The sequence below is a fragment of the Pleurodeles waltl genome, chromosome 11 (genome assembly GCF_031143425.1).
Source record: "Pleurodeles waltl isolate 20211129_DDA chromosome 11, aPleWal1.hap1.20221129, whole genome shotgun sequence".
In the NCBI taxonomy this organism is placed as follows: Eukaryota; Metazoa; Chordata; class Amphibia; order Caudata; family Salamandridae; genus Pleurodeles; species Pleurodeles waltl.
Window position 1 is genome coordinate 813,582,274 of NC_090450.1, and position 24,867 is coordinate 813,607,140.

Genomic DNA, 24,867 nt, shown 5'->3' on the forward strand with positions numbered 1-24,867 from the left:
TACTGTCTCTAAAAACAAATAGACCGTACAAAGCTGTAGTAAAAAAAACTTTGTCTGTTACTTGCAGGCTACCTCTATACTGTTACATCTAGCAGCTGTAGCTGCCTTTCTTCAGAATAGAAAACACGTTGCCCTCTTCAGGATACCGGCCATTAAAGCTTTCATGAAAGGTCTCAAAAGAGTGAGTTCTCCCTGGGTCCCACCGACACCCTTATGGAGTTATACTCACTTGACTCATGGGACCTCCATTTGACCCCCTCCACTCCTGCTCCCTTCAGTTCCTCTCTTGGAAGGTGGCATTTCTATTTACTACGCCTCACTCAGGCGTGTTAGTGAGCTTCAGACATTAACTCTGGAAGAACCCTTCTTCCAAGTACATAGGGATAGGCGTGTGCTCTGCAGCAACCCCAGATTCCTTCTTCAGGTAATGTCTGATTTCCAGCTTAATCATTCAATTGGCCTATACTTTAGATGTGAAACAAGCCCTTACTTACTACATTGATAGGACTAGGCCATTCAGAAAGACACTGCAACCTTTTTGTGCTTTTTCCAAATCCCATAAAGGGAAGCCACACATGCCTCGAAAGGAAAATGTTACCCTGTAAGGATCTGTTTGTGGCATTTAGTGCTGTAGATTTACATGTGCCCATCCTTCTCCCCGGACACCTGTGGCTATTGCAGTTTCTCTCCTTTTCTTTTTCTTTTTATGCATGGACATCTTCTTATGTACTGCTCCACTTCACATTTCATCCTCACCCACTGTGTGTGAAAACAATCTGACGATGGAGTTGATGACTATGCACATTATCGCCAAGAGGAAGAGTTACACTGTCTTGTGACTCAAAAGACCTTTTAGAAGAAAAACAACTTGCACACATCTGGGCCCAACACTAGATGGCAGGAGTATGCACAGCATGTGAATCTGCAGTACTGCATGCCACAAACAGATGCTAATTGTTTGGATTACTACTTTGTTGATTTCTTGGAACCTAACTTCAACTTCAAGACTGTCATTAATCAACTGGATCATATAGTTATGGAACTGAATTCTTTACTCTGATGCATTAAACGACTATTCAAGCATAGTGCTTACTATTTGTAATTTCTGAAGTGGGAACTCACCTATAATCAATTTAGCACTATTACTATTGGGAGGCATAGAGTCCAGGCCTTCCGGTTTAGAGTTCTCACACTTACCATATAAAAATGGCATTCTAAGGAAGTCAACTGGCTGGACTCTTCTTATTTTCTTTCTCAGATGCTTACAGGGTAAGTAACATTTTCCTTTCTGTTTTCTCATAGGTGTTATGAAAAGTGTTCCAGAAGCAAAAAGGGGAACACATTTTCTATAATTTCACATTTTTCTTGGACATCAGACAAAGCAGACATGGCAAGACAACACCACAGTTGGTTTGTCCTACATACATACACATCCTGGCACCCCAGTCATATCTTACAACTCACCTTGCAGGCACTATCCAACACTTCTTTCTTCAAATCTACATGAGAGTTTTTCCAGATCTAGTCCAATCCTGGAAGCAAACTTGGCCAGATCGTTCCTGCCACCTTTGTGGTTAACCAAAAGAGTTTGACGTTTCTTGTGTATTTGCCTGGTGGTTACGCCTAAGAGAAAGAAATTATGTCCCTCATTGAAAGCTCTACGAATCCGATCGTGTCGCACAGCTGTGATGGCGCTCCTAACAGGCATAAAGCACAACTAGTGGCTAGAGTCACTAAATTTTTATTGCATGTTAGTGTTGCTCATCCATTCAGTAGTGAACTAGGAGGGTCTTCACCATTTTGCTTCTTACCATTGGGCTTATAATGGGGATTCTTGCACATAGATACAAAGCCTTCTGATTTTGCACTGAATAATTATGAGTGATTTTGCTTTTCTTGGCAATTTAGTAACCGGCTAGCTCCGGTCACCTTATTATCTTGTTTTAGCTGGCAATCTCAAACTAGTACTCGCCTTACGAGGTGTACTAGTATGAAAGCACAATTCTTTGTTGGTGTTTCTGGCTTTATCCTATAAATTCAAGTATAGTAAACTTGAGTGGCCCACATGTGCATGCTGTGATAAGCTGCTAGCCCTTTAGTCTAAACATGCACGGACCAAATGTTCAGGTTTAGGTCACTAACACATTGGGACATTGTGTTTAATTTTAGATTTGCCTCTTTTGTTAAAGAGGTCAAATTTAAAAGCACTTCTATCATCTAGCTAAACTTTTATTAACTAGAACGTTACAGTGGTTATACTGTGTAAGTATGGCAATATTTTAAATGTTTCTTTTTATGTATATGCAATATGTAATTGTTTTAATTAACTATGCATCAATTAACTTATTCACTAGTACTCACTAATTATCTTCCTCAGCCGTGTGAGACTAAAGTCTAATATTCTGAGTAAAACATATACTGTTAAAAGCAGCAGTAACAACCCATCAGTTTATTCCTGTGCTCCACTTCAGCTTTCCACAGTGTTGTAATAAACAACTAGAGTGCCAATATTCTGTTTTTATTGACAACAGTTTTCACATCTGAAGCCATCTTGATGGATTCAAAGTTCTAAAACCTAAAGTGTTTATTTTAGAAATTAAAAACGAGAGGTTTTTTTTGCCATTGAAAATATGGTTAGTGGTCTGCTATCCTAAAATAAGGGCACTTTTTCTATGAGTTCTCAAATATCTTCCTCATTTATGTCAGTAGAACAGCCTGAAAGGTTGAGAAAAGGAAGATCTTCCAACACAAGCAGCAGTCTGTCAGTTAACTTCCTAGTAATAAACTTTAGCGTCACCACAGGGACTAATGAACAACTAGATTGATACATTTTTGTTTTTACTCAAGACAGAAGGGAGCCATTCTTGAATGCCATTTTGTTAGAATAGGAGTTGCTGAATTTAAAGTGTTTCCTTAAAGAACAGTCTGAAGTGAATAGGCATTGAGATGTTAATTCAGACATGAAACCCAAGAAATCAATATGTGAGGGGAGATAAGGGTTTCTGGCATTTGAGGCACTTAAGGCACAGTATGTTATTTAATAGGGCTAAAAAATAATTAGAATGAGGCATTTTCATACGTAGAGCATCCTAGTACTGTTTATACAACATCTTTTCAGTCGCATAACAGCAACCCAAAAAAAAGGTAATATTTTGGTTGACAAATGTAAAGAAATATATGAAAAAAGGAATTAGGGAACTGAACCCTAGGCAGTTCTTTAGGTCTAGCTAGAGAGCAGCTCTTTTATATGGAGCACTAAAACACCAGTGAAGCTCTAAAAATGCTATCTTCAACTGTCTGTTTTTCTAGCAAGGTTCTTAAGCAATGAGTTAGCAAAGTGCTGTCCACGCTGTGCTGAAAAATGACAAAAATCCTTTACCAAGGAACAAACATTAGAGGTCAGCATTTTTTAATTCGCAGTGCTCTTGGTTACACACTTTGTGTAGCAGTTTGAACTCCAGTCGATCTTTTCTTCACATACAGAGAAGATGCTACACGAGCATTAATATGCATGAATTATATGCCTAAACTGTACAAAATTCCTACTAAACTGAACAAGTACAGCTAAAGTAGCTGCAATTCATATCTTCCCTCTACATATGCATATAACATGTATAACATTGATGCAAGTATCACTAAGTTGTTTGTCCCTTTATTGCTTTTGGTTTCTCTTGTGGAGCTTTGCAGTCTGGGTGTCTGCATCTGAGTTTACAAACCTTTCTTTGCCCCCCACCCCACTTCCCACCTTTGCAGGTCCCTTTCCTAGAGTTACATGGTGAGAGCACAGAGTATGTCGGACGCGCAGAGGATGCCATAATAGCGCTTTCAAACTATCGGTTACACATCAAGTTTAAGGAATCCAGCGTCAGTGTAAGTGTAACTCAATCGTGTGCTTCTCATTTATTTTGACAGAGTATTTTATAGTGGCTTGGAGGAAATCATTATTTGTAATCTTAATTAATGAAGAATAGTGATTGACCTTTGATCAGGTTGCTATTACGACTTCAAGGAGGTCTTTGCTTAATGAAATGCTGACCCATCCGTTCCTTTGATAAAAAACATGTTGTGCTTGTAGTCATTGAGAAACTGTGCATACTTCTTGTCGGCAATTACGTTCGTGTGAAGGCTTGGCTCTCTATCTGATTATTGAAGTACTGCAGTTTAATATTTCCTTGAAATAACCTGATCCCTGGTTTCGCTTATAAATTGATGATTGCTGCTGGCGTGGTGTTCTGATGAATTGACACCAACCGCATTAGCACAGTGTTGGACATTTGCGTTTGGAACCAGAGCTGAGAGGATGCCAGAGAAGGAGAAAGCAGATAGGTGAACTTAAGAAACAAAGTTGTATACCAAGCAGGTGCATTTAATGTCTTTTGCCTACGTTTGCTGTTTAACAATTGCCTATGTCGTTATTTCTGATCTGTATTCACATGAGACATTTCTGTTTTACGATTAGCTTTTTGTACATTGGCTGGATTCATAGTAGCACCAGTGTTGCTCTTTTTGCATAAACATTTTATAAATCGACTTGTCATAGCTATTAAACTTCAGGGAGATTTTAATTTGCAAAATTCGAGTGCCACCCTTAAAGTTTTTGGAAGGTTTATGTTTGAAGCATGTGTGGCTGTAGATACATATGCTGTGCACACTCCTGCCATCTAATGTTGGGTTCATGTACGTTTGAAAAAGTCCTTAGATTCACAAGGTACTATGACTCATCCTCTTACTGGTAATGTGCATAGTCATTGACTCCATTATTAAATTTTCTTTCCGCCGTTTGGTTTGGGAGTGTGCTATCGTGCTCCAGTTCAGCACCGTTGTCGTGCTCTGTTCAGTCACCATTCGTTAGTATTTTTATTGAACTTGTTTTTCTTTTTCTCTGCCGTCCTGTATCGACAGCTTAAACTTAACCATGTGACAGTCGGATCAACTTCAGCCCACATGAGCCTCTGCCCTTTGGATCCTTCTTCCGTCTCCTGTATGCTTCTCTCCACCATGTCTTGACAATGATGGAACTTACGCCGTTTTGTTACTGTTCTTACTGACATGCGAAGTATCCTTGGACTGCACTCTGTCAGGTCTTTAATTTGTATCTGTCTCCCGAATACAACAAGTTTGCCTGAAAGGCCAGCTGTTCCTTCAGATCCATGAAAATCCTTGGTGGCTGTCAGGATTGATATCTCGAGATGTCCTGTAGGGGTGGAGACCACACACCAGACCTCTTTGGATTAGAGGACCTCGAGGGAGAAAATCACCCACAACCTTTGGCAGCAAATGAGGTAACCTTCCTCCTAGCTTAAAGCTCTGGCTATGATCTAGAGATCGAGGACTTGCCTGAGGTGCAGCCTGTTGTGAGTACAGACTTTCCTCCCCCTTGCCACCACTCATATGTCGAGCAAATCCAGCATAAGGATCGTTCTGCCGCCCTGGAGCCTTAGAGACCGTCTGCTGGGCCACAACTGCCTTCAGCACAAACCACCATCTTTCAGCATAATGCCCAGCTTTGGCTGATCGCTGAACAAACCGTCAAGGCCAGCACACTTGACACCACCTGCGCCCACCTCAACGCTGACACGCACTTTGGAGTAGACACCTTCAGCATGCCCTCAAACAGAAAACCTCAGCAGGCATTGAAGACTGGCCTCAGCTCGGGTGCTGTCTAACCGATCTCCCACAAGCTTCAAGAGGAGTTTGACTCCAGGCAAAAACATCTTGTGATCCATCCCCATAGGGTCCAGTTCTTAGCCCTCCCTCCAACTTCTGGTGCTTAACCCTCCAAGCATCAGCTATTTTTTTGAGGAATCTTTGGACTTGCCACCTTCTCCCAAGTAGCGCAAGACACCTGACAAGGATACTAGTCTCTTGGCCTTTTCCCTTCCTCCACTTTTCTCCTTTCCACAACTCTAACCTTCTCCGCCCACCTCTCTAGGTAACCCAATCCTTACACGCCTCAGGGGTGTCCCCACTCAAACACAACGGTGTCAGGGGATACATTTGACAATCCTCCGCAGGGTGGTCCCTGAGACACCTATGATGCTGACCCACAGACCCAACCTTTACTGCCTGTCCCTCTCCTACTGATGACTCTGCCTCCTACATGCACTGATTGGTATGGCTACTTCCTTCCCCTATGCGGAGCTCGACACTGAGCCTTTGGAGGAGGGTTTCCTTTTTGAGACAATCTTCTTCACACACCGCTCCACTAGGACCTCCACATGCTCAAAGGTATGTTGCGTCACACCACAGAAGTTTTCTCAACCTCGTCCGACCCCACGGGTCATCACATCTAGGGTGGTCAAAAAATGCAGTGCTTCCCTTACCTATGCTCATGTCCGAACCGTGAGTGTTGGCTAAAATCCAGCATGGTTATTGTCTGGAGCTCACTTCCAAGCCTCCAACCATTCCGCCTTACAAACGCAGACTTTCCCCAGAACATCAAAAGCTACTCAGGTAAGAGGTTCTAGCTCTCCTTCTCAAAGGGGCGATAGAGACCGTCACTCACCATCAGCAGGGCATGGGCGTGTACTCTCTATATTTTCTCATTCCCAAAAAAGACGGTTCATTTGACTCATTGTGGACCTCGGGCCTTTAAACAAACATATTCCTTCTGAGCACATCTACATGGTTACTCTTTAGGATGCCATCCCACTGCTACAAAAGGCAACTTCATGGCTGCTCTCAACCTGAAGGACGCTTATTTCCACATACCAATTGACCAAGTACATCATCAGTATCTCAGGTTTGTAGTCTGTGGAAAGCACCAGTTCCCATAGGGTACTCGCCATGCACCTTGTGGTAGTGGCCGTTCATCTGGGCAGACAAGATGTCCATATCTTCCCCGATCTGGATGACTCGTTCATCAAAAGTGCCACCCGTCGAAACGCCAATGAATAAACGCAGCTCACAATAAACCTACTTCAACAACTATGGTTTATGATCAGTGCTAGAAAGTCCACCTCCAAATCCTCCATTTGTAGCCTTATCTGGGGCCAGTCCTCAACTCATAAGTTGCCATGGCTTATCCAAAAGTTGACAGGATACAGTCCTTCCAGTCACGAATCCCTCTCTTTTAACCAGGCCACAAAGTCATGGTCAGGACAGTTGTGCCCTGTCTGGGGCCGATCCTCAACTCATAAGTAGCATGGCTTATCCAAACATTGCCAATATACTGTCCTTCCAGTTACTAATCCTTTTTTTCAACCAAGCCACCAAGTCACGGTCAGGACAGTTGTGCGCCTCCTTGGCATGATGACTGCCTGTATTACCATAGTGCCCCATGCAGTCTTTCTCCAGTACTTCCAGCATAGGGGACTCCCCGAGATGAACCTCTTTGCTATGGCAGAAAAAGCCAAATGCCCAAGCTTTGCCTCCAAGTTCCTACACCCACAGTCCAGGAGCAGTGCACTATGGATGTGTTGGCCAGGGATATTTGCCTGCACTTTTCATCCTCTCTCACCACTTTCATTTGTTTCGGAGGCTTGAACAGATGTCTCTTACTTCATCATGGTGGCTTCTACCTGGGCACGTCAACCATGGTTCACAGTCCTTCTCGAATTCTCAGTAGTTCTGCTTGAGAGGCTGCACAACATGCCAGACCTTCTCACGGAGAACCATGGAGAAATCAGGCACCCAGATCACACATACCTAAATCTTGCCTTCTGGCTCCTGAAGCCCTAGAATTTGAGTACCTTAATCCTCCATCCGAATGCATGAGCACTCTTAAAGAAGCACGGAGGCCTACTGCTTGTGCCTGTTATGCTGCCAAGTGGAAGAGATGTTTCTACTATTGTCATTCAAAACACATTGCCCCTTTAGCAGCCAAAATACAAGCTATTGTCTGCTACCTACTTACTTCCAAACCTGTGTTTTAGCATTTGCATACATATGACTACACCTAACTGTTGTAGCCACTTACCTTCAGAGTAGGCAACACATTTCCGTCTTCAGAATTCCAGTAATTTAAGCTTAAAGGAAGAGTCTCAAAAGAGTCATTAATCCTCGGATCCCACCAGCCCTGACAGGAAACCTCAACATTGTATTGCTAAGACTCGTGGTCCCTCTGTTCGAACCCCTCCACTCCTGTCCTCTTCTGTTTCTCCTTTGGAAGGTAGCATTTCTGGTCGTCATCACTTCACTCAGGTGGTCCGTGAGCTTCAGGCACTAACTTTGGAAGAACTTTTTTTCTCCGATACACAGGGATAGAGTTGTCCTCCACACCAACCCCAGATTTCTCCCTAAGGTTCTCTCACAGTTCCACCTCATTCAGTTCATTGAACTTGCTGTTTTATCCCTCAACCTGACTCAGTTGCAGAACGGGCTTTACATACTTTGGATGTTATACGAGCCCTCTTGTACTATATTGACAGAACTAATACCCTTTAGGAAGATGCAACAGCTCTTTGTTGCTTTCTTTAAGCCCACAAAGGAAAGGCCCTTTCAAAATCAGGCATAGATGTATTACAAAATGCATCCAGACTTTCTGTGCTAAAGCTAAAAGGGCATTGCCCATTGCTCCTAGAGCTCACTCTGCTTGGAAAAATGACTCTCTGGCCTTCCAGGGGATCATCCCTGTAGCTGACATCTGTAAAGCAGCTGTCTGGTTCACACCATATATTTTTTATAAATCATTATTGTGTGGATGTGCTGACTTGCAAACAACCAGTGTTGGCCAGGCAATTCTCTGTACACTTTCTCTATTTACTGAAACTTCCACATGCTATCCACCGCTTTCTGGCAGGACCGCTTTACAGTCTATGCACAGCATCAGTATCTAAAGCCACACATGCCTCGAACGGAAAATGTTAACCAGTAAGCATCTGTTTGTGGCACGTAGTGCTGTAGATACACATGTGCCCACCCTCCTCCCTGGATGCCTGTGCCCACTGCAGTCATCCTTCTATCTCATATTCCTCTTTACCTAGACATCTCTCTGCACATCGCTTCGCTTCACATTCCATCCTCACCTGCTGTGCGGGAAAACAATCTAAAAAAGGAGTTGATGTCCAAGTGCATTACCAGCAAGAAGAGAAGCCTCAATATCCCTTCACATGAAAGACGTCTTTGAAGAAAAACAACTTGTACACGTCTGGACCCAAGACTAGATTGCAGGAGTATGCACAGTATGTGAATTTACAGCAGTACCTGCTACAAACAGATGCTTATTGTGCAAGTAAAAATTGTTTTAACACTGCTCCCTGAGCTTTTGTTCTCATCGCCGTTTTGTTTTTCTTCTGATAGAATACATTGCCTTTCAACTCTCATGATACCTCTGTAAGTAATTCACTGTTTCTACTCCTATAGCTCTGCTTGCCATTGAAAACATATTTTCTAGAGTGTTTGTATTCTCACATTGCAGAGATGCTGTATGCATGAATTTAACCCAATTCTATCAAGTATGCTGGACACTTTAGTTTGTTCACCCTAAAGAGCAGCTCTGGTCTTTAGTGGTGGAACGTTTTGCCAATGGAGCATAAAACAGCTGCAATTGGTCATGTTAATCATCTCACTTCGATCTGCTGCAGTTGTGGTATATTGTACACTGTTAAGAACATTATAGATTTGTCCTACAATTGTCATTCACTAGCAGGCCACACACCCCACAAACTGACAAGGTATTATTCTTTGCCGATGTTTAAACCATTTCTTGTGAATCAATGTTGATAAGCCCCTTTTGTTATATGCACTCCCTGTTTGTCTAATTGCATTTATGGTAATTGGAGACATGTTGTCCCCCCTTTTGACTTTTGCTGATAGTGTCATATTACCTAATTTCCGTGCTATGGAATCTTCACTATTCTTTGTCTTCTTTAACATGGAAACAGTCAGTCTGCATCGTATGATTCAGCTTGTAAAACACTCTAATGCTTGTGCCTTTCCCTACTAAAAGATAGTTAATTAATTCTCTCCTTTAAAATGTTTGTGTTTGGTGAATCCCAAATATTTCTGTTTCATTTCTGCTCTTGCTAACTAGTTACTAAATATTACTGTACCGCCCCTTTCTGTACTTTGCTTGCTTGGTCTTCCGTATTACTACAGTCTGCTATACCTTAAATTGCAACTCTGGGGAAAAAAAGCATTTGGGTAAATTGTCATTCCCCGGAAAAATTGCTCCAACAATTGCAGAAGAATAAAGACACACAATAGGTCAGTAATAGCCTCTCTTCTTCTACTTACAGAATCTGTAAGGTGCATACATTCTTTTTTTACAGAATCTGTTTTATTAGTTTCCTTGATACATACATCATGACAAACATGGCCCTCAAAAGAAACATAACATAATACAACGTTAATAATATACAAGATCAATCAAACATTCAGTCATTAGCCTTAAACAGCTTTAGTCCTTTCTCTGCATGACCACATCCTTTTTCAATTACCTGAATATATCATAACAAAAACAGTATTACTTCCCCCGTACACTAGGAATAAGACCAGTGTTATGTATATTTATACCTCCTCATCTGTCGAGTTCTCCAGTGAGAGGTTATATCCTGTTTCAAACGTATCTATTAGTGCATTCCAGGTTTGAAGGTAATCCGCAACTTTATCATCAGTTCTTACCCGCTTAAGCCTTAGTTCCTCCGCCACTGCCCATTCCACAACATCTCTTATCCAGTGATTCACCTGCAGCCCTTGTAGACCCAGCCAGTTGAAAGCTACCCTCCGCTTGACCAAAAGAGGTATCAAATGTATGAATTTGTATTCCATTTTTCATGACTTCTGGAACTGTCATGTTCCCAATAGTAAACTCAATGTGTATCTCTCAATTGTGTTCTAAGTGTTGCAAGACCTTCTTGTAGTATCCTCGGACCAGTGGGCAGCACAAAGCCAAGAGCAGAAAAATTGCCTTGCGTTCCTGACATCGGGGGCACCCGTCCGTCCTTAATGGGTCAGTCTTATGTAGTAATACATGTGTAATATAAGTGCGATGCAGATAATTAAACTGAGCCAATTTAAATCTGACATTACTAGATACAGTGTTCATCAGAAAGCACATTTCTTGCCAGGGTGTCAGTAGAATGTTCTCCCTGTTCCTCCTCCCATGCATTTCTAGATTTAAACTGGAGTCACAGCTTATCTGCTAAGAGTGCTTTGTACATGTGTGTGGTTATGCCAAGAGTTTACAGAGAATTTTGGTGTCCGTGTTAACCATGGTAAGGGGTCAATATACAGATGGGTCAGAGGGGTCCAAGCCAGGTCTCTATATCATTACGATGCTTCCTTCCCGCACCGTGGGGGGTAAAATCCCTTTCATTTTGGCTTCTAGAAATACTTCCCATAATCTCTGACTAATGTCCACTACGTAAGTCTGATAAAACTCAGCCGGGAAGCCATGGTGATTATCCTCCTGGCAGTGCCGTAAGCACTGTTTTAAGTTCCTCAAGTGTAATGTCTGTGTCCAGTTCCTGCACTTCTAGATCCCTAATTTGCGGTAGAGTGAAAGCTCCAAGAAATTCTGTCACTTCAGCCGGGTCCTGCTCTCCAGCTTTGGAGTAAACCTACTCCAAGAGTGCCTTGAGTGTGTCTACTGTTTCAGCCTGCATGCGTGCATCAGCCTCCACCAGTGTCCTGAAGCGCATGATAGATGTGCGTGGTGTTTTACAGCGCAGTATTCGCTAGCAATCGCTCAGAGCTATGCCCCTGTCTATGTAGCAATTGTCAATATGAAGTCAGTGTGTATCGTTCAAGTTGCTCTCTCGTTGACAACACTTGGCAAAGGAGCACAAACTCATCTTTTCTCCCTTCACTATCGGCAGGCAGCAGCCTCTGATATGCTGCCAGTTTCCTGACGGAGTTCTGCCTGCAGAGTTTTACACACTCCACACGCTAATCCTATGCAATGACCCCTAATAACTGCTTTCATCGCTTCCCACTCCATGGCTCGGGGTTCCTTGTCAGTTTTCAGCAAAGTAACGTTGGAGTACTTCTGTCAGTGTCCCTCTCATGCGCGTCTTGTAATACGTCAAAAGGAAATCTCCATGTTTTGGTCAGTTGGACACTAACTCCCCAGTCCAATGAACACACCACTGAGGCATGATCAGATAAGTAACAGTAGAGGTGCGCCACTTCCCCAGCCCTTGGGGCTACATGGTCCGACATCAAGATTCTGTCCAACCTACTATATGTGCCACAGGTTGCTGAGTGGCATTTGTAGTCCCTCCATTCAGGGTGGACCTCCCTCCACACATCTTTCAATCCCAGCTAGGCCATTACTTCCTGCAGTTGTGCTGTTATCCTGGGTTTAGTGTTTGGGAATGGGGAATGGCGATCTAATTCCCCATACAGGACACAATTGATGTCTCCACTCAGAATATTTTAGCTGCTATTATGGGTACGAGCAATCCCCTGATTGCTCCGTAAAAGTTACCATCATCCTCATTCGGGCCATAAGTGTTAACAAATGCTACCTCAATACTGTCTAGTGTACCCTGCAAAAAGAGAAAACGGTCCTTAATGTCTGCCTCCATATATGTCAGTGTGAAAGGAGTCCTAGACCACACTAGAATGTCGTGGGAATATGAGGAATAATTAGCATAACAGACTTGACCCTCTCCATTTCCTTCTGCTTCCTGATCAGTAAGGTGCGTCTCCTGCAGGCATGCAATACCTATCCCCTGTTGTTTAAGTGTGGAGAGCACTCTAAAGCGTTTCTGATAGGATCCCAATCTCAGAATATTCCAGGTGAGGAGTTTCCACTTATTTAGTGTATTGCATGTAGGTCTGTAGTAGCGATGTACCCTGAACAATGCATTCATGATCTCGTAGGAAGTACCCGTATGACAGATTAACAAAACAATCCCCCCCACCCTGGACAAGAATACAGTAACCTATTATGTTTTGTTGTCCACATGTCTGTACGTGTCAGGACCAGCACTACCTCGCCATCGTCACCCACTGAAACCAGTAGTTCCCCTTAACAGTATATAACTGTCAATGTGAACTCTCGGCACCCGGCCCACCCTCACTAACACTTTCTACAACACAACATTGGGTACTGATTCCAGTCATATTGCACTTGAGATGTCTTTGAGAGGCAGATACAGCATATGGACATCTATCAATGCATAACAGTTCAGGTAATGGAGCATACCACAATCCATCATAATTGTGATCCATACTTATGCATTTGTATCTAAAATGTAATGTTGTTCTCCCCCCAGCAAATAATGTCCACATAATCCCCTCCATCTCCTTGCACCCAGGCAACCAAGTCCTGGTATTAACCGCTTCATGTTATTGTCAATTAGTTAAGTTTCAGGCATATCTCTGATATATACATCTTGATACATGATAAACATTGCAGTATAAAGGATATGAGTGTCTGAGTTCATAGCGACATGGAATTCCCATGGTCATGGGACTCACTCGCCACGCACAGTTTCAGTCCCAACGCCTGTCTCCAGTACTGCTTCATCTCTGTTGGATGGTGTAAGTGCTGTCTGAGCTTCAATAGAGGAGTCCTCCCCCTCAGTCTCCAGGGTCCCTTTCTGTTTATTGCCGGCAGGAGCCATCTTGCCGTCCTCACAAATCACCACTCAGCCCGTACCCCCTCGGGTGGATTGCCCCTGTCGGGCCAGTTGTTACCCACAGATTCTCCTTTGACCACTACATGCACTCGGCCTCTCCAACACCATCCCAGGGTGACCACGCACAAGATCAGACATGTCCAGCCATGACTAAACTTCATCCAGTCGTTCAAAGAACTGCATCTTTCCAGCATAGATGATTTTCAATTTAGCAGGATATAAACAGAATTTAGCGAATGTTTGTAGCTCTGTGGCTTTTTTTTTTTTTTTACCTCTATGAAGGTCTTGCGTTTCTCTTGAACATTATGTGTATAGTCTGGGTAAATGGCAATGTTTCTTCCTTCATATTGCAGTGTAGAATTGTCCCTAGCTGCCTTAAGGACAGCGCCTCTATCTCTATAATTTAAGAGGCGGGTTATAATGGCCCTAGGAGGGGGCCCCGGAGGAAGCTGAGCAGTCAGTGCCCTGTGCGCCTCTCTTTCAGGAAGTGATCTGAGAGGTCCAGTTGTATGAAGTATGATCGCACCCATTTTTTTTTTTTTTTTTAGAAATTCCTCGGGGATAGCCCCTCCTCTTCTTCAGGGATATCCAGTAGGTAGATATTATTTCATCTTAACCACCCCTCCATGCCTTCGGCCCTAGCTTCCAGTGTTGTTGCGATCACTGTCATAGTGGTCATTTGTTGCTTAAATGGTTGCACTTCAGTTGCAGGGAGGTAATATTTGTTTCTCCCTCAGACGCTTTATCAGCCACCTTGCGCAGATCTGCTTTAAGGAGATTGACTTCAATGCAGACATAAGCTATTTCACCCTCCAGCGCCACACAAGATTCCTGTATGGCCTCCAGTAGAGCCACTCTCAAGGGCTCCTCTTGTTCTTCTGATGCTCGGTCCAGGGAATTTCAGGCCTGCCTGTTGATTCTCTGCGTAGCGTGACGTGGAGTTGCATACTGAGTAATGGTATTACTCTGGGGCTGTCTGGGCACTCGGTCTTTACCCATCTTGCCCCTCCATGCCTTCGGCCCTAGCTTCCAGTGTTGTTGCGATCACGGTCATAGTGGTCATTTGTTGCTTAAATGGTTGCACTTCAGTTGCAGGGAGGTAATATTTGTTTCTGCTTCAGATGCTTTATCAGCCACCTTGCGCAGATCTGCTTTCAGGAGATTGACTTCAATGCAGACATAAGCTATTTCACCCTCCAGCGCCACACAAGATTCCTGTATGGCCTCCAGTAGAGCCACTCTCAAGGGCTCCTCTTGTTCTTCTGATGCTCGGTCCAGCGAATTTCAGGCCTGCCTGTTGATTCTCTGCGTAGCGTGACGTGGAGTTGCATACTGAGTAATGGTATTACTCTGGGGCTGTCTGGGCACTCGTTCTTTACCCATCTTGCCTAGGGTCACAGTGTGTATGGCTCACCACATTCACAGGGACACCAACCGGGCCTCCGAGCTGTTGTCACCCCCAGTCACCACTTCTTTGTGGAATACCTTCAGTTATCTGTCGTGGCCAGGTCCTTAGTAGGGGTCCACCCTTTTCAGCTCAGTCGCTCCGGATGGTCCATTCAGTTGCCTCCAGTGGGCACCACCCGCACTCTGTCTATAGTAGCGAAGTTACGGCCTTCCAGGTCCCCCGCCCCATTAATGAGCCTCTCTGCACTTATCGTTGCTATTATCACAAAGCAGGGTCATATATGTGGTAATCAACTGGTTTCCTCCGTTCTCAAGTGAGTGTGTAGGACCCCGCCCGCCATCGCGGTCACTTTCTGCTGAACCTCCTTTGTACAAATGGCAGGACCAATATGCTTCCCACTCCCCGCGTCCCTCAGTCTGCACAGTGCGGGTTCACTGCCGTTTACAGTTGCAGGAGGAGGAGAGGCCGTATCACATCAGGAATTGGACCATTGTGTGAGTTACTGTCCACCAAAAGACCGCAAGGGCGGTCACATTTTCTCTCCAACAGCAGTGTGCTCCAGAGGAGACCTCTCCCTTATTCTCACCCGCTCCTGGTGCTCCTTGCGGCTTATTTTCCTGTGACCGGTGTCCTCAACCGGTCCCGCGAATTGCCTAAATGTGCATCAGTCCGCTGCCAAGCAGGGTCACTCTCCTATCTTAGGTCCGAGGCCGAGTGCCTCAGACAGCGCCAGTCGGAGGGACTGCCACTCAGGCCCCAGCAAACCCAAAGTCACTCCCAACTGGGCCCTACACTTTGCTGCCGCCAGGGGAAGCCTCCTACACTTACCTGATCAAGCGGCCGCAGTGCTCAGCTTGCCGCTGCTCATGCGGTCCTCCTCTCGTCCCAGTTACAGCAGGGCCTCACCAATGGGCAATTGCCAGTCCATCCCTCAGGTGCAATCCAACAGGTTAGCGATGGACAGTAGTTGGCTTTATTTTTTTGTTTTTAGAGCTTCTTGGTGCAGTTGCGCATAGGATTCGGTAGGATTTGGCGGTCAGGTACTGGAGCGCACTAGGAGCACATCCTGTTGTCCATGTTGCTAGCCACGCCCCTAGGTGTGTACATTCCTAACAACATCTGCTTTGAGATGCCATCATTGCCTGCTTTCACAGGATGGAAAACCAGTGAAGAGAGGGTCCTCATCTGAGACTAATTTTAATTGCTATCAAAGTCGATCATTACTGCTCATGCTTATTCTTCAAATGCATCCAAAGTGTTTCCCAAATGTTGGAAATGCTAGATGTTTCACTGGGACTGAGTATGTCTTAAGTTATGCACCACTCCAATGCAGCGCTACAGTTTTTTTCTTATTACAGTTTGGTAACTTCTTATTGTTTAGTCTCACCCTTCTGTGTTTGTAGTGAAGTACAGAGAAGCTATAAAGGAGTGTTCATTGATACCAGTAGCATTTATTCTGACGTTCTCATGCCTTTTAGTATGTTCAGAATCAGTTGCTTAAATCTCTTGTGAAAGTAACAGCAGAACAGAGGTGCCTTTGTAAGAGAATTCCAAATGTATTGAGTGACTATGCTTTAGTCACTTCAGGCCCATTCTCTTCCTTACAGATAAGATCCATCTGGTAGTTGTGGTCCAGGCCACCTTTTTCTCATTGTTTTTACGTCAGCTCTTCATGTGAGTGCAGGCACTTTAGGTTCATTTGATCAACACCACCTTTTTCCCAGACAAACTGGTGCTAAGGGCTGTAGTGACCTTCCTACTAAAAGTTGTGGCTCCTCTCCCGGAAAGGCAGTCAATCACTCTACCAGAGTTCTTTGCTCCCCCTTACTCCTCCAAAGAGAAGGAGAGGGTCCATTGGTTGAACTCCAAAAGGTCTTTAAGTTTTTACATAGTTCGTTTCAGTGATTGTCGAGTGGACAAGCGACCATTTATGAGGTTCTCTGGAGCAAAGAAAGGGAAGGCTGCGCATATGAGGATCCTGAGGAAGTGGATAGACCTTTGTGTCAGATCTGCTACACACTGGCCAAGAAGTGAGATCTGAGAACCCATTGCACCAGGCCAAGACCTCTACCCCTGCATTGATGCAAGGTATACCCATTTGTGATATATGTCAGTATGATTATCACACCATAGCACCTAGGTTAAGGAGCTACTTCTCTGTCTGGACCATTCGTCCAATACTGGGGGTTTGTGAGCTAACCTTTCATGCCATCAGCCAACCAGATCATTCCAAGAATTGGAATGGATGCCTCACCCACTAAATAGTCGCAAGCTTCATCATCGGCTGTCTGTCCACACAATGGAAAGATGTATACCCCAAGAATATTTTCTTTATTACAGGGTACCAAAGGTAGAAATAAAATCATACAATACTTCTGGGTCCTGTGGGTTTTATAATGTTCCCAGTGACTCGTGCGTCAAGCTGTACGTTGCCAAGCATCGGAAGACTCAACGTTGTAACTTGTCCAAAGAAAATTCTCTGTCTGTTTTTCCAGTCCAGAAGTTGCGAAAGTCCATCCCGAGGTCACAGGTCTCCAAATCTTTGGTTAAGTGTAAGAAAACACAAAAAATCCTAGCAGCCCTAGGCCTCAACCTGCACTCTTGTGCGAGAGGGCTTCGCCTTGCCTGTTGATCATGCTCCTAAGTCGTTCATCGTTGGAGCCCATCATACAACTTGTTCTGGCACAACTCAGATCCAAGAGTTCCGCAAGTCCATGCTCCGTCTCTTCAGATCACTTCTGACTCTCTCTGGCATGCCTGTTGGACCCAAGGAGCGGAGAAGCCCTCCGTCCGGGACACTGCCAGCAGGTTCACCCTCTGCTGCAGTTGGACCCTCTGAACCCCTTATTGGGCCTCTTCCGGGGCCGTAAAACTCTGCCGCTGGCTCAATGACATTCCGGTTTCCGTAATGTCAGCATTGATGTACACTCCAGCAACACTGAAGGACGAAAAGCCCATTGTGCACTAAGTCCGCACTGATGCAACATTTACTAGGAGAATGATTGGTTCCAGTTGATCTGCAGCTTTCATTATCTGACCCTATTAGTATGCCATCACTGCAAGGTAGGTTTCATACACTGCGTTTGTGAATTTAATGGACTGATAATGATTCTGTTGACCTTCAGGGTGCCAGTGCTTTTGACACCCATCTCCTGATTCTGCCTTCATCTCACCTCCAGATCTGGCCACTGAGGAAAGTTCCTCCTTAGTGATGGTCATGCGAAGGATGTCCTGGCAGACATCTTCCAGACAGGCCAAACCAGTACTGAGCCCCTGCTGCCTTTCAGTTAAATACTCACCAAAACCCTGTTATGGGGCTAGGTCAAACCTTGCTCTGGACGTCAAGTCAGTCACCAGATTGTGAGATGCCACAACCTGCCCCCGGTGACGCTGCCTTTTTGTCTCATCAGCTGTCTCCTGAAAGGTTTTTGGTGCTGGCTTCAACCGTTCAGACAAATCCTAATGAGTCTAAGAGAGTGAAGACCTTGGGGAAGAGGGCATTTTCTTCCACTAGTTCAGCCCTCTGGTCAGTCAGTGCCAGCTGTCTGCTGGGCTGTTATTTCCACACTCTCTGTGGTTTGGTTGCACAAGTCCTTACAGGCATAATGAAAGATCTTTGCCCTGTAATGACCGAGGCGGTACCGAATGGCCATGACACAGCCAAGTATACAATATACTGTGGCCTAGATACCACAGAGTGCATTGGACAGGCAATTGGCAATACTGTTGCTGTTCATTGTCTCGTTTGCCTGAAAAACCTGATGAGCACAACCAATGTCCATTCATTCCAGATAGACATGCCATCTGATGAGACTCTTCTCTATGAGGACAAAGCAGATTCCACTCTGGAGCACCTCAAAGAGAGCAGGGCCACATCACACTCCTTAAGAATGTCTACTTCACCAAGCTAACCTCATCAATCCTACCATTCTTTTTGCTGCTTTGGCAGAGGCACCCCATATAGAGAGCCACTTCCATCTCAGCAAGGTGCCCAGCTGTTTCATGGACATGGCACCCACTGACCCTCATGGTCAGGGACAGTGCGCCAACCCATCTACTGCTCAACCATTACTGCCCCCACTAGCCAAACCCCTTAACATGCCTAGCTACCGAGTTAGACAGGATTCAACAGTTCCTACCATATTGATGGACCATGATATCAGACAGGTGGGTGTGCTGCAAATTGTTCTAAAGGAGTACACCCTACCCTTCGTGGTCTCTCTGCCACACCAGTCACCATCCCTGGACTGACTAAAGGACAATGGTCTGTCCATCTTATGACAGGAAATGCAAGCCCTCTTGGCCAAAGGGGCTATCGAAAGGGTGCCTGAGAAGAAGTGGGTCACAGCAGTTATTCCCGCAACATTCTGCTGCCAAAGAAGGATGGAGCTTTTGTCTCTTTTTAGACCTTCACCCTCTCAGTGCCCACCCTGAACCATGTCTTGTCTGCCCTTAACCCTGGAGACTTGATGGTGGGGTTGGATCTGCAAGAAGCCGATTTCAGTTTTGCAGATCCATTGGTGCGGTCAGCAGTTTGTGGTGGGACATGAAACTTTTCATTTAGCTATGCCCGTCTTTTGTCTCAACAGTGGCCCTTGGATTTTCACAAAAGTGATGACAGCGGCAGCAGCACATCTTTGGAGGTCAGGGGTCCCAGTCTTCCCCTACCTCGATGACCGACTGATGAACTCGGGCTCACACCAGGCAGTCATCAACCACTTCCAGACTACAACACATCTCTTATCTTCAAGGTTCACTATCAATGTACAGAAATTGTACCCGGCTCCTTCTCAGCTGATCACCTTCATTGAAACCATTCTGGAGATAGTTCTGTTTCATGCCTTTCCCCAGAAAGGAGATTCCTGGACGTTGATTCCGATCTTTCAGCCTTTGTCCTGGATTTCAGTGAGGTCCACTCTGATCCTGAGATTTCAGAGGAGACTGTGAAACACCTGCAGTAGTGGTTACTGGACCACTTTTGGGTCAGCAACAGACCCCTCTCCCTACCCCACTCAGAGTTCACTGATGCAAGCACTCAGTCTAACATAGTTGTGCATTTTTGGGGCAGGAATAGCCACTAAAAACACTGATGTCTGCGTGTCTGGGTAGCTCCTGTATGGGTGCTGCAGCCGATCCAGTGTGATGCCTAGGGAGTTTTCTAAGGTGAGGGATCTTCGGTTAGAAAGTTTCTGCCAGAAAAAGTATTATCATTGGGATTTTACCCTGAAATTCACCATGGTTAGAGGTGCTAGCTAGCACTCTCAACTCACCTATGTAGCTGTTCTCTCTTGATGGCCGAGTCTGTTCACCAAAATTTCCATCTCCATCCACAGTTTCTACTACTGTACCTTCCACTCCAGTACTTTGTCTCAAAAGTGCAACTTTCTTTTAAGATGTCTTCACATCAAGACCTGCGGCTTCTGAATAGCTTCAAAGCTCCTTTATTTGCTCCTTCTCCAGGTCAGGGTTATTGCGGACCTGATGGAAAGCAGTGATGCTGTGTGACACTCAGCATAACTACTTGCTAGATGGAATATAAAACGAGTGTCTAATTCTGGCACATAGGTAGTAAAGACCACAATTAGCTGGAGTTAAAATTAAAAAAAAAAAGAAGAAAAAAAAGGATTATGATGAATTAGTCTTGGGGCAATTACTTATGTTCTCACAGCTTTCATGCAGTTAGAATTTCACCAATTTTTATGAAGAAGAAACAAATCAGATGAATACTCATTCACTTGCAAGTGATGCATCCTTGAAGGGAGCTCCTGGGGTGCTCCTGGGGCATGGAGGTGCCCATGTGTGTACGTAGGAGAACCAATTGAGGAACTTTGCCAATAAAATACATTTCAAACTTCAAAGGATGTAAATGTGCATGGGATGCTTGACTGTTGTCAACTGTTTTTAAGATGACTGAAAAGTATGTTTTTTGTTGTCGGGAGGGTGTTGTTTACAATTGGTAAGGTAGCCGTCTTTGTGCTGCAGCATGATCCAAAGTCAGTTAGGTAGTCATACAGGAAATGGTAGGCATTGATGTGATCTTGATGTTATGCATAGATTCGTTATTCAGGCCTGTTGATGAATGGGTTGGTACCTAGTGTGGTCGTCAGAGCCTAGCTTAAGATTCTTCAGGTGTGAGAGTATCTTGCATGATCTGAGTTTCTGAGAAGTAGAGCTAAGAGAGATTCTTCACTTTAGATAGTTGTAGATTTCTGCGTGGTCTGAAAGAGATGGGCATAAAGGATGACCATTATGGTCAGTGTCACATTGCTTTGAAAATTACTAATGAATTGGGAACCAAATAGAAAGGTGAGGAAATAACCCAACCTGTGAGTAGGATTCATTGACTAGGATAATATACTAATAAAAAATATAAGCCCTTCATAGCAAACAAAGAATGTATTTTTGACAAGAGTGGGGGCAGTGTTCCTCACAGGTAAGTTTGTCTTCCCCTTTAGAATTGTTACAGTAGGTGGTGACAAAAGCTTTGTTAATGCCCACCTTGTCTCATTATAGTATTTCTTTTCAAGTCACTTCAGGTAAGTTTAATACAGGGCAATCAGCGAAGGGATAGAACCCGTACTCGTACCCATACTCTCCAAGGATGTTGGTCTTAAAGCATTGAAATTACTTCTAGAGAAACTCCAAATATTATTATTTTTTGTTTGCCAAGCTTAGTTTGTCAACTGGCACAAGCCAGCACATGTTTCGTGAAAGAGCGTAACCCTTTTACTTTGTTAGAGCTTAATTTTCTTAAATAAACCAAAAAGGTAAGTAATGTGGATCCTAGTGGTTGGTAGCGTTCACAATGTTAAAGCAGCACTGAACTATGGAATATGTGTGAGTTGTGTGTGGTGCCTTTGTGCATCTCATACATGTGGCATGCCCTTTGCACATGACTCACTTTCCCTCATCTTCCAAGTGTATTACATTTAGGGCTCCTGGTTTTAGGGTATTTATATTTTTTCACAATTTTTGTCTGTTTTTATCCATATTTATTTTATGTTTAGAGAATAAATGGAGTTGTAAAATGGTAGGCTTCCACATTTATTAAACAGATAAACATGCATTTATACTTTGATGCCTATCGGGTTTAGCAAATTAAGCAGTCAAATATAACAAAACACTACCCTGACAGGTAAACCTTAACACTATATACAAATATATGTTAACCTATCCCTTTATTTTAGGGAATCCCATCCGGTGTTTTTTACATCCCCATGGTGTCAATCTGCTTAGCAGTTGGACTGGAATTCATGAAGGACAAAAAGTAAAGTAACTCACAAGAAGGCCATACACTCTTAAAAATAAACACATACAGAACATAGATTCTGCCTGTATTAATCTGTCGAAATTAACAAAAAAGGAAAATTTAAATCCTTAATAACATTTTAGAACTTCATGCTCCTAATGTTACTGAACAGTCTCCTCTAAGGGCATTTTCAATATTTCAACTTCAGGACGGTATCAACTATAGAAATTGGGAACAATTGCCTTTCAAACTTTTTATGGTCTGTCTCTTTGTTATAATGTGCTAATTTTGTAATTGTTGTAATGCTTGCAATTTAAGTAAGAGACCAATGGCTTTCCCATAAATATAACTGAAAACAAATGTTTTTTTAGCCTGTAACTCTCGGATGGATTAAGTGGAAAAAAGTTAAATCTAAAGCTGTGGTTAACCTTAATGTACAAACTGAAGATGAGAAGTTTGGATGGTTAAATTTTTAGCTGCGACAGTTGGCCAGCATCTGTAGTTCATTTGATCTTTCTCTTGTGATTCAAGTTTGATGTTTATCTATAAGTAAACTTTCCTCTTATCTGTTACAAAAGGGAAGTCATTTATTTTTGGCTTACTAAAAATTCTTCATATACTCCTCACATTCAGTCATTGCCAAGTCTATGCTTCAATTTGAATAGCTTTAGCTGCCTCAAGGAATCTTGAGGGAGGAGTGGTAGAGGGGAGTGGTGTGGGTGATTGGGTAAGGTGGTCAGCAGAGAATCAACTCTAAATTACCCAGCCTCAAACTTGACCACACTTTTTTAAACAAAGACTGTCACTGTATGGTAACAATGAGGCCTACAAAATGCCCATCATTAAGAGAACATTTTAATTTCTGTAGATGAGCTTACGTTGTCCAGATTTTTACATAGTAAAAAAAAAAAGAGCATAGTTTTACTCTGTATTCACCCGGAGAAGTGTATATTTGATAGAGACTTCTAGTTGCATATTCCTTACCTTGGAATTCTCACAAAGCATCAAACGGAAATTTGGAAGATTTTTGTGAGCAGAACCCCAGCGTGCCTTTAGGTGATGTTGATCGGCTCTGTGTTGTCTGTGCCGGATACAATGTCGCGGGTCCTAAATAGACGCCAGCCATGCTTGCCGATGTCGGTTCTTTTCTTTCAGCACCAGCTAGCGCTGATCTGAAGAGAGCTTCCCCTCAGTCAGTTTTTGACTGGCTTTTTTCAACTTTTTTCGGGGGTTTTCCGAGTTTTACTCCTGGTGCGTTGAAGGATGTCTTCTTGGAAGACAGGTTTCAAGTCTTGCAGGTCCTGTCCTCAGGGGATTTCCATGACGGATCCTTACCTTGTGTGTCTTTGGTGCCTGGATCACGACCATGACCCGAAGTCGTGCTCTGAGTGCCAGACTGTACATCCGAAGGCTTTGACTAAGTGGTCCCTGAAGCTGATGGTGGCCTGGTGCGCACTCCACCCAAGTCAAGATCCCAGTTGAGAGGAAGGTTCCCGGGATCGGTCATGGAGTCTGAGGTCGTAGTTGTGCCACTTCAAGTCCTTGGGACGATTAGGTAAGTCAAGGCACAAGAAAAAATCCAAGAAGTCAGAGCGCTCTAGGCCTTGTTGGCGGAACCTGCGTGTGTGTCAAATCACTGCCTTTCTGTGTTTCCGGGAGCTGGAGTATCCCCTGGCCACCCCCCAGAGTCCTATGAGGCCATATGCCTCATTTCTGGGCAGCCCGACCCCGTTGGAGTAACTTCTGGCCCCATGGAGTCAGAGGGGTCCCCTTCGGGTTCTGTGCTGGCAGCTTTGGCCTCTGTACTGAGGGGCTCCTAGGGATCAAATTCTGGATCTGGACCTGCCCAGGTCGTGCCACCTCAACCTTCCCCGATGCTGGTCACGACTCTGACTCTCCCGGCACCATCCACGCCCATGGGTGTCGCCATTCCCAATGTATTCGTCCACTCTGACATGGAGCCGGATAGGCGTCATATGATGCCAACTCAGGCACCAACAGGAGCTTTGCCTCCTCATTCGTATTCTGAGCCATTTTCCTATGGTCTAGGCTTTGGTGGTGAATGGGAGGGGTCGCTGGACCCTTTAGAGTAACAGCCCCACGAGGCGATAGCCTGGCATGAAGATTTGGGTTAGGCCAGCAGACTGGATACTTCTCCAGATTCTGACTTGCTTTCTACCCCTACCATAGCTGTGGAGGAGGGAGCTTCTTATGCTGTGGTGGTGAAGAAGGTGGCTGAGGTCCTGAACCTTCACCTGCCCCGGTGGCCGTCAGGACTAATTTTTTGCCAGAGGTGCTGCAGCTGGGAGCTTCCACCTCAGAACCCCCTGAATTTCTTCTAGGTACCTGGTTTGAACACAGCACAGGTGATCCTGTGAATAGGACAATTGCCTACCACCATTGCCCCACTCCTGGGGGCCCAAGATTCTTAACGCAGCACCCCATCCCTGAGAGCTTGGTGGGCCAAGGCACTACCGCCCATGGCATGTTCCCTTCTGCTCTCCCGGTTAGGGAATCCATAAGGTTGGACTCATTTAAGAAGAAGATGTTTTCTTCTGCCAGCCTTGCATTGCAGCCCATGAGCACTGCATGCCTTTGGGTCCATTATTCCCACACGCTATGGGATACGTTTGCGTGAGAAGGCAAAGCTCCCAGAGGAAGCCCAGGCTGTACTCTTTCAG

At 44.4% G+C, this 24,867-nt stretch overlaps 1 protein-coding gene across 18 annotated transcripts in view; it reads left to right on the forward strand.

Annotated features, from left to right (window-relative positions):
• MTMR3 (myotubularin related protein 3) overlaps window positions 1–24,867 on the forward strand; it is a 1,044,680-nt gene that overhangs the window by 349,639 nt on the left and 670,174 nt on the right. For all 18 annotated transcript variants that reach the window (XM_069214606.1, XM_069214607.1, XM_069214612.1 and 15 more), the window contains one exon: window positions 3,754–3,870. In XM_069214606.1, the coding sequence (XP_069070707.1) occupies window positions 3,754–3,870 (117 nt within the window). The remainder of the gene's footprint in view (window positions 1–3,753; window positions 3,871–24,867) is intronic.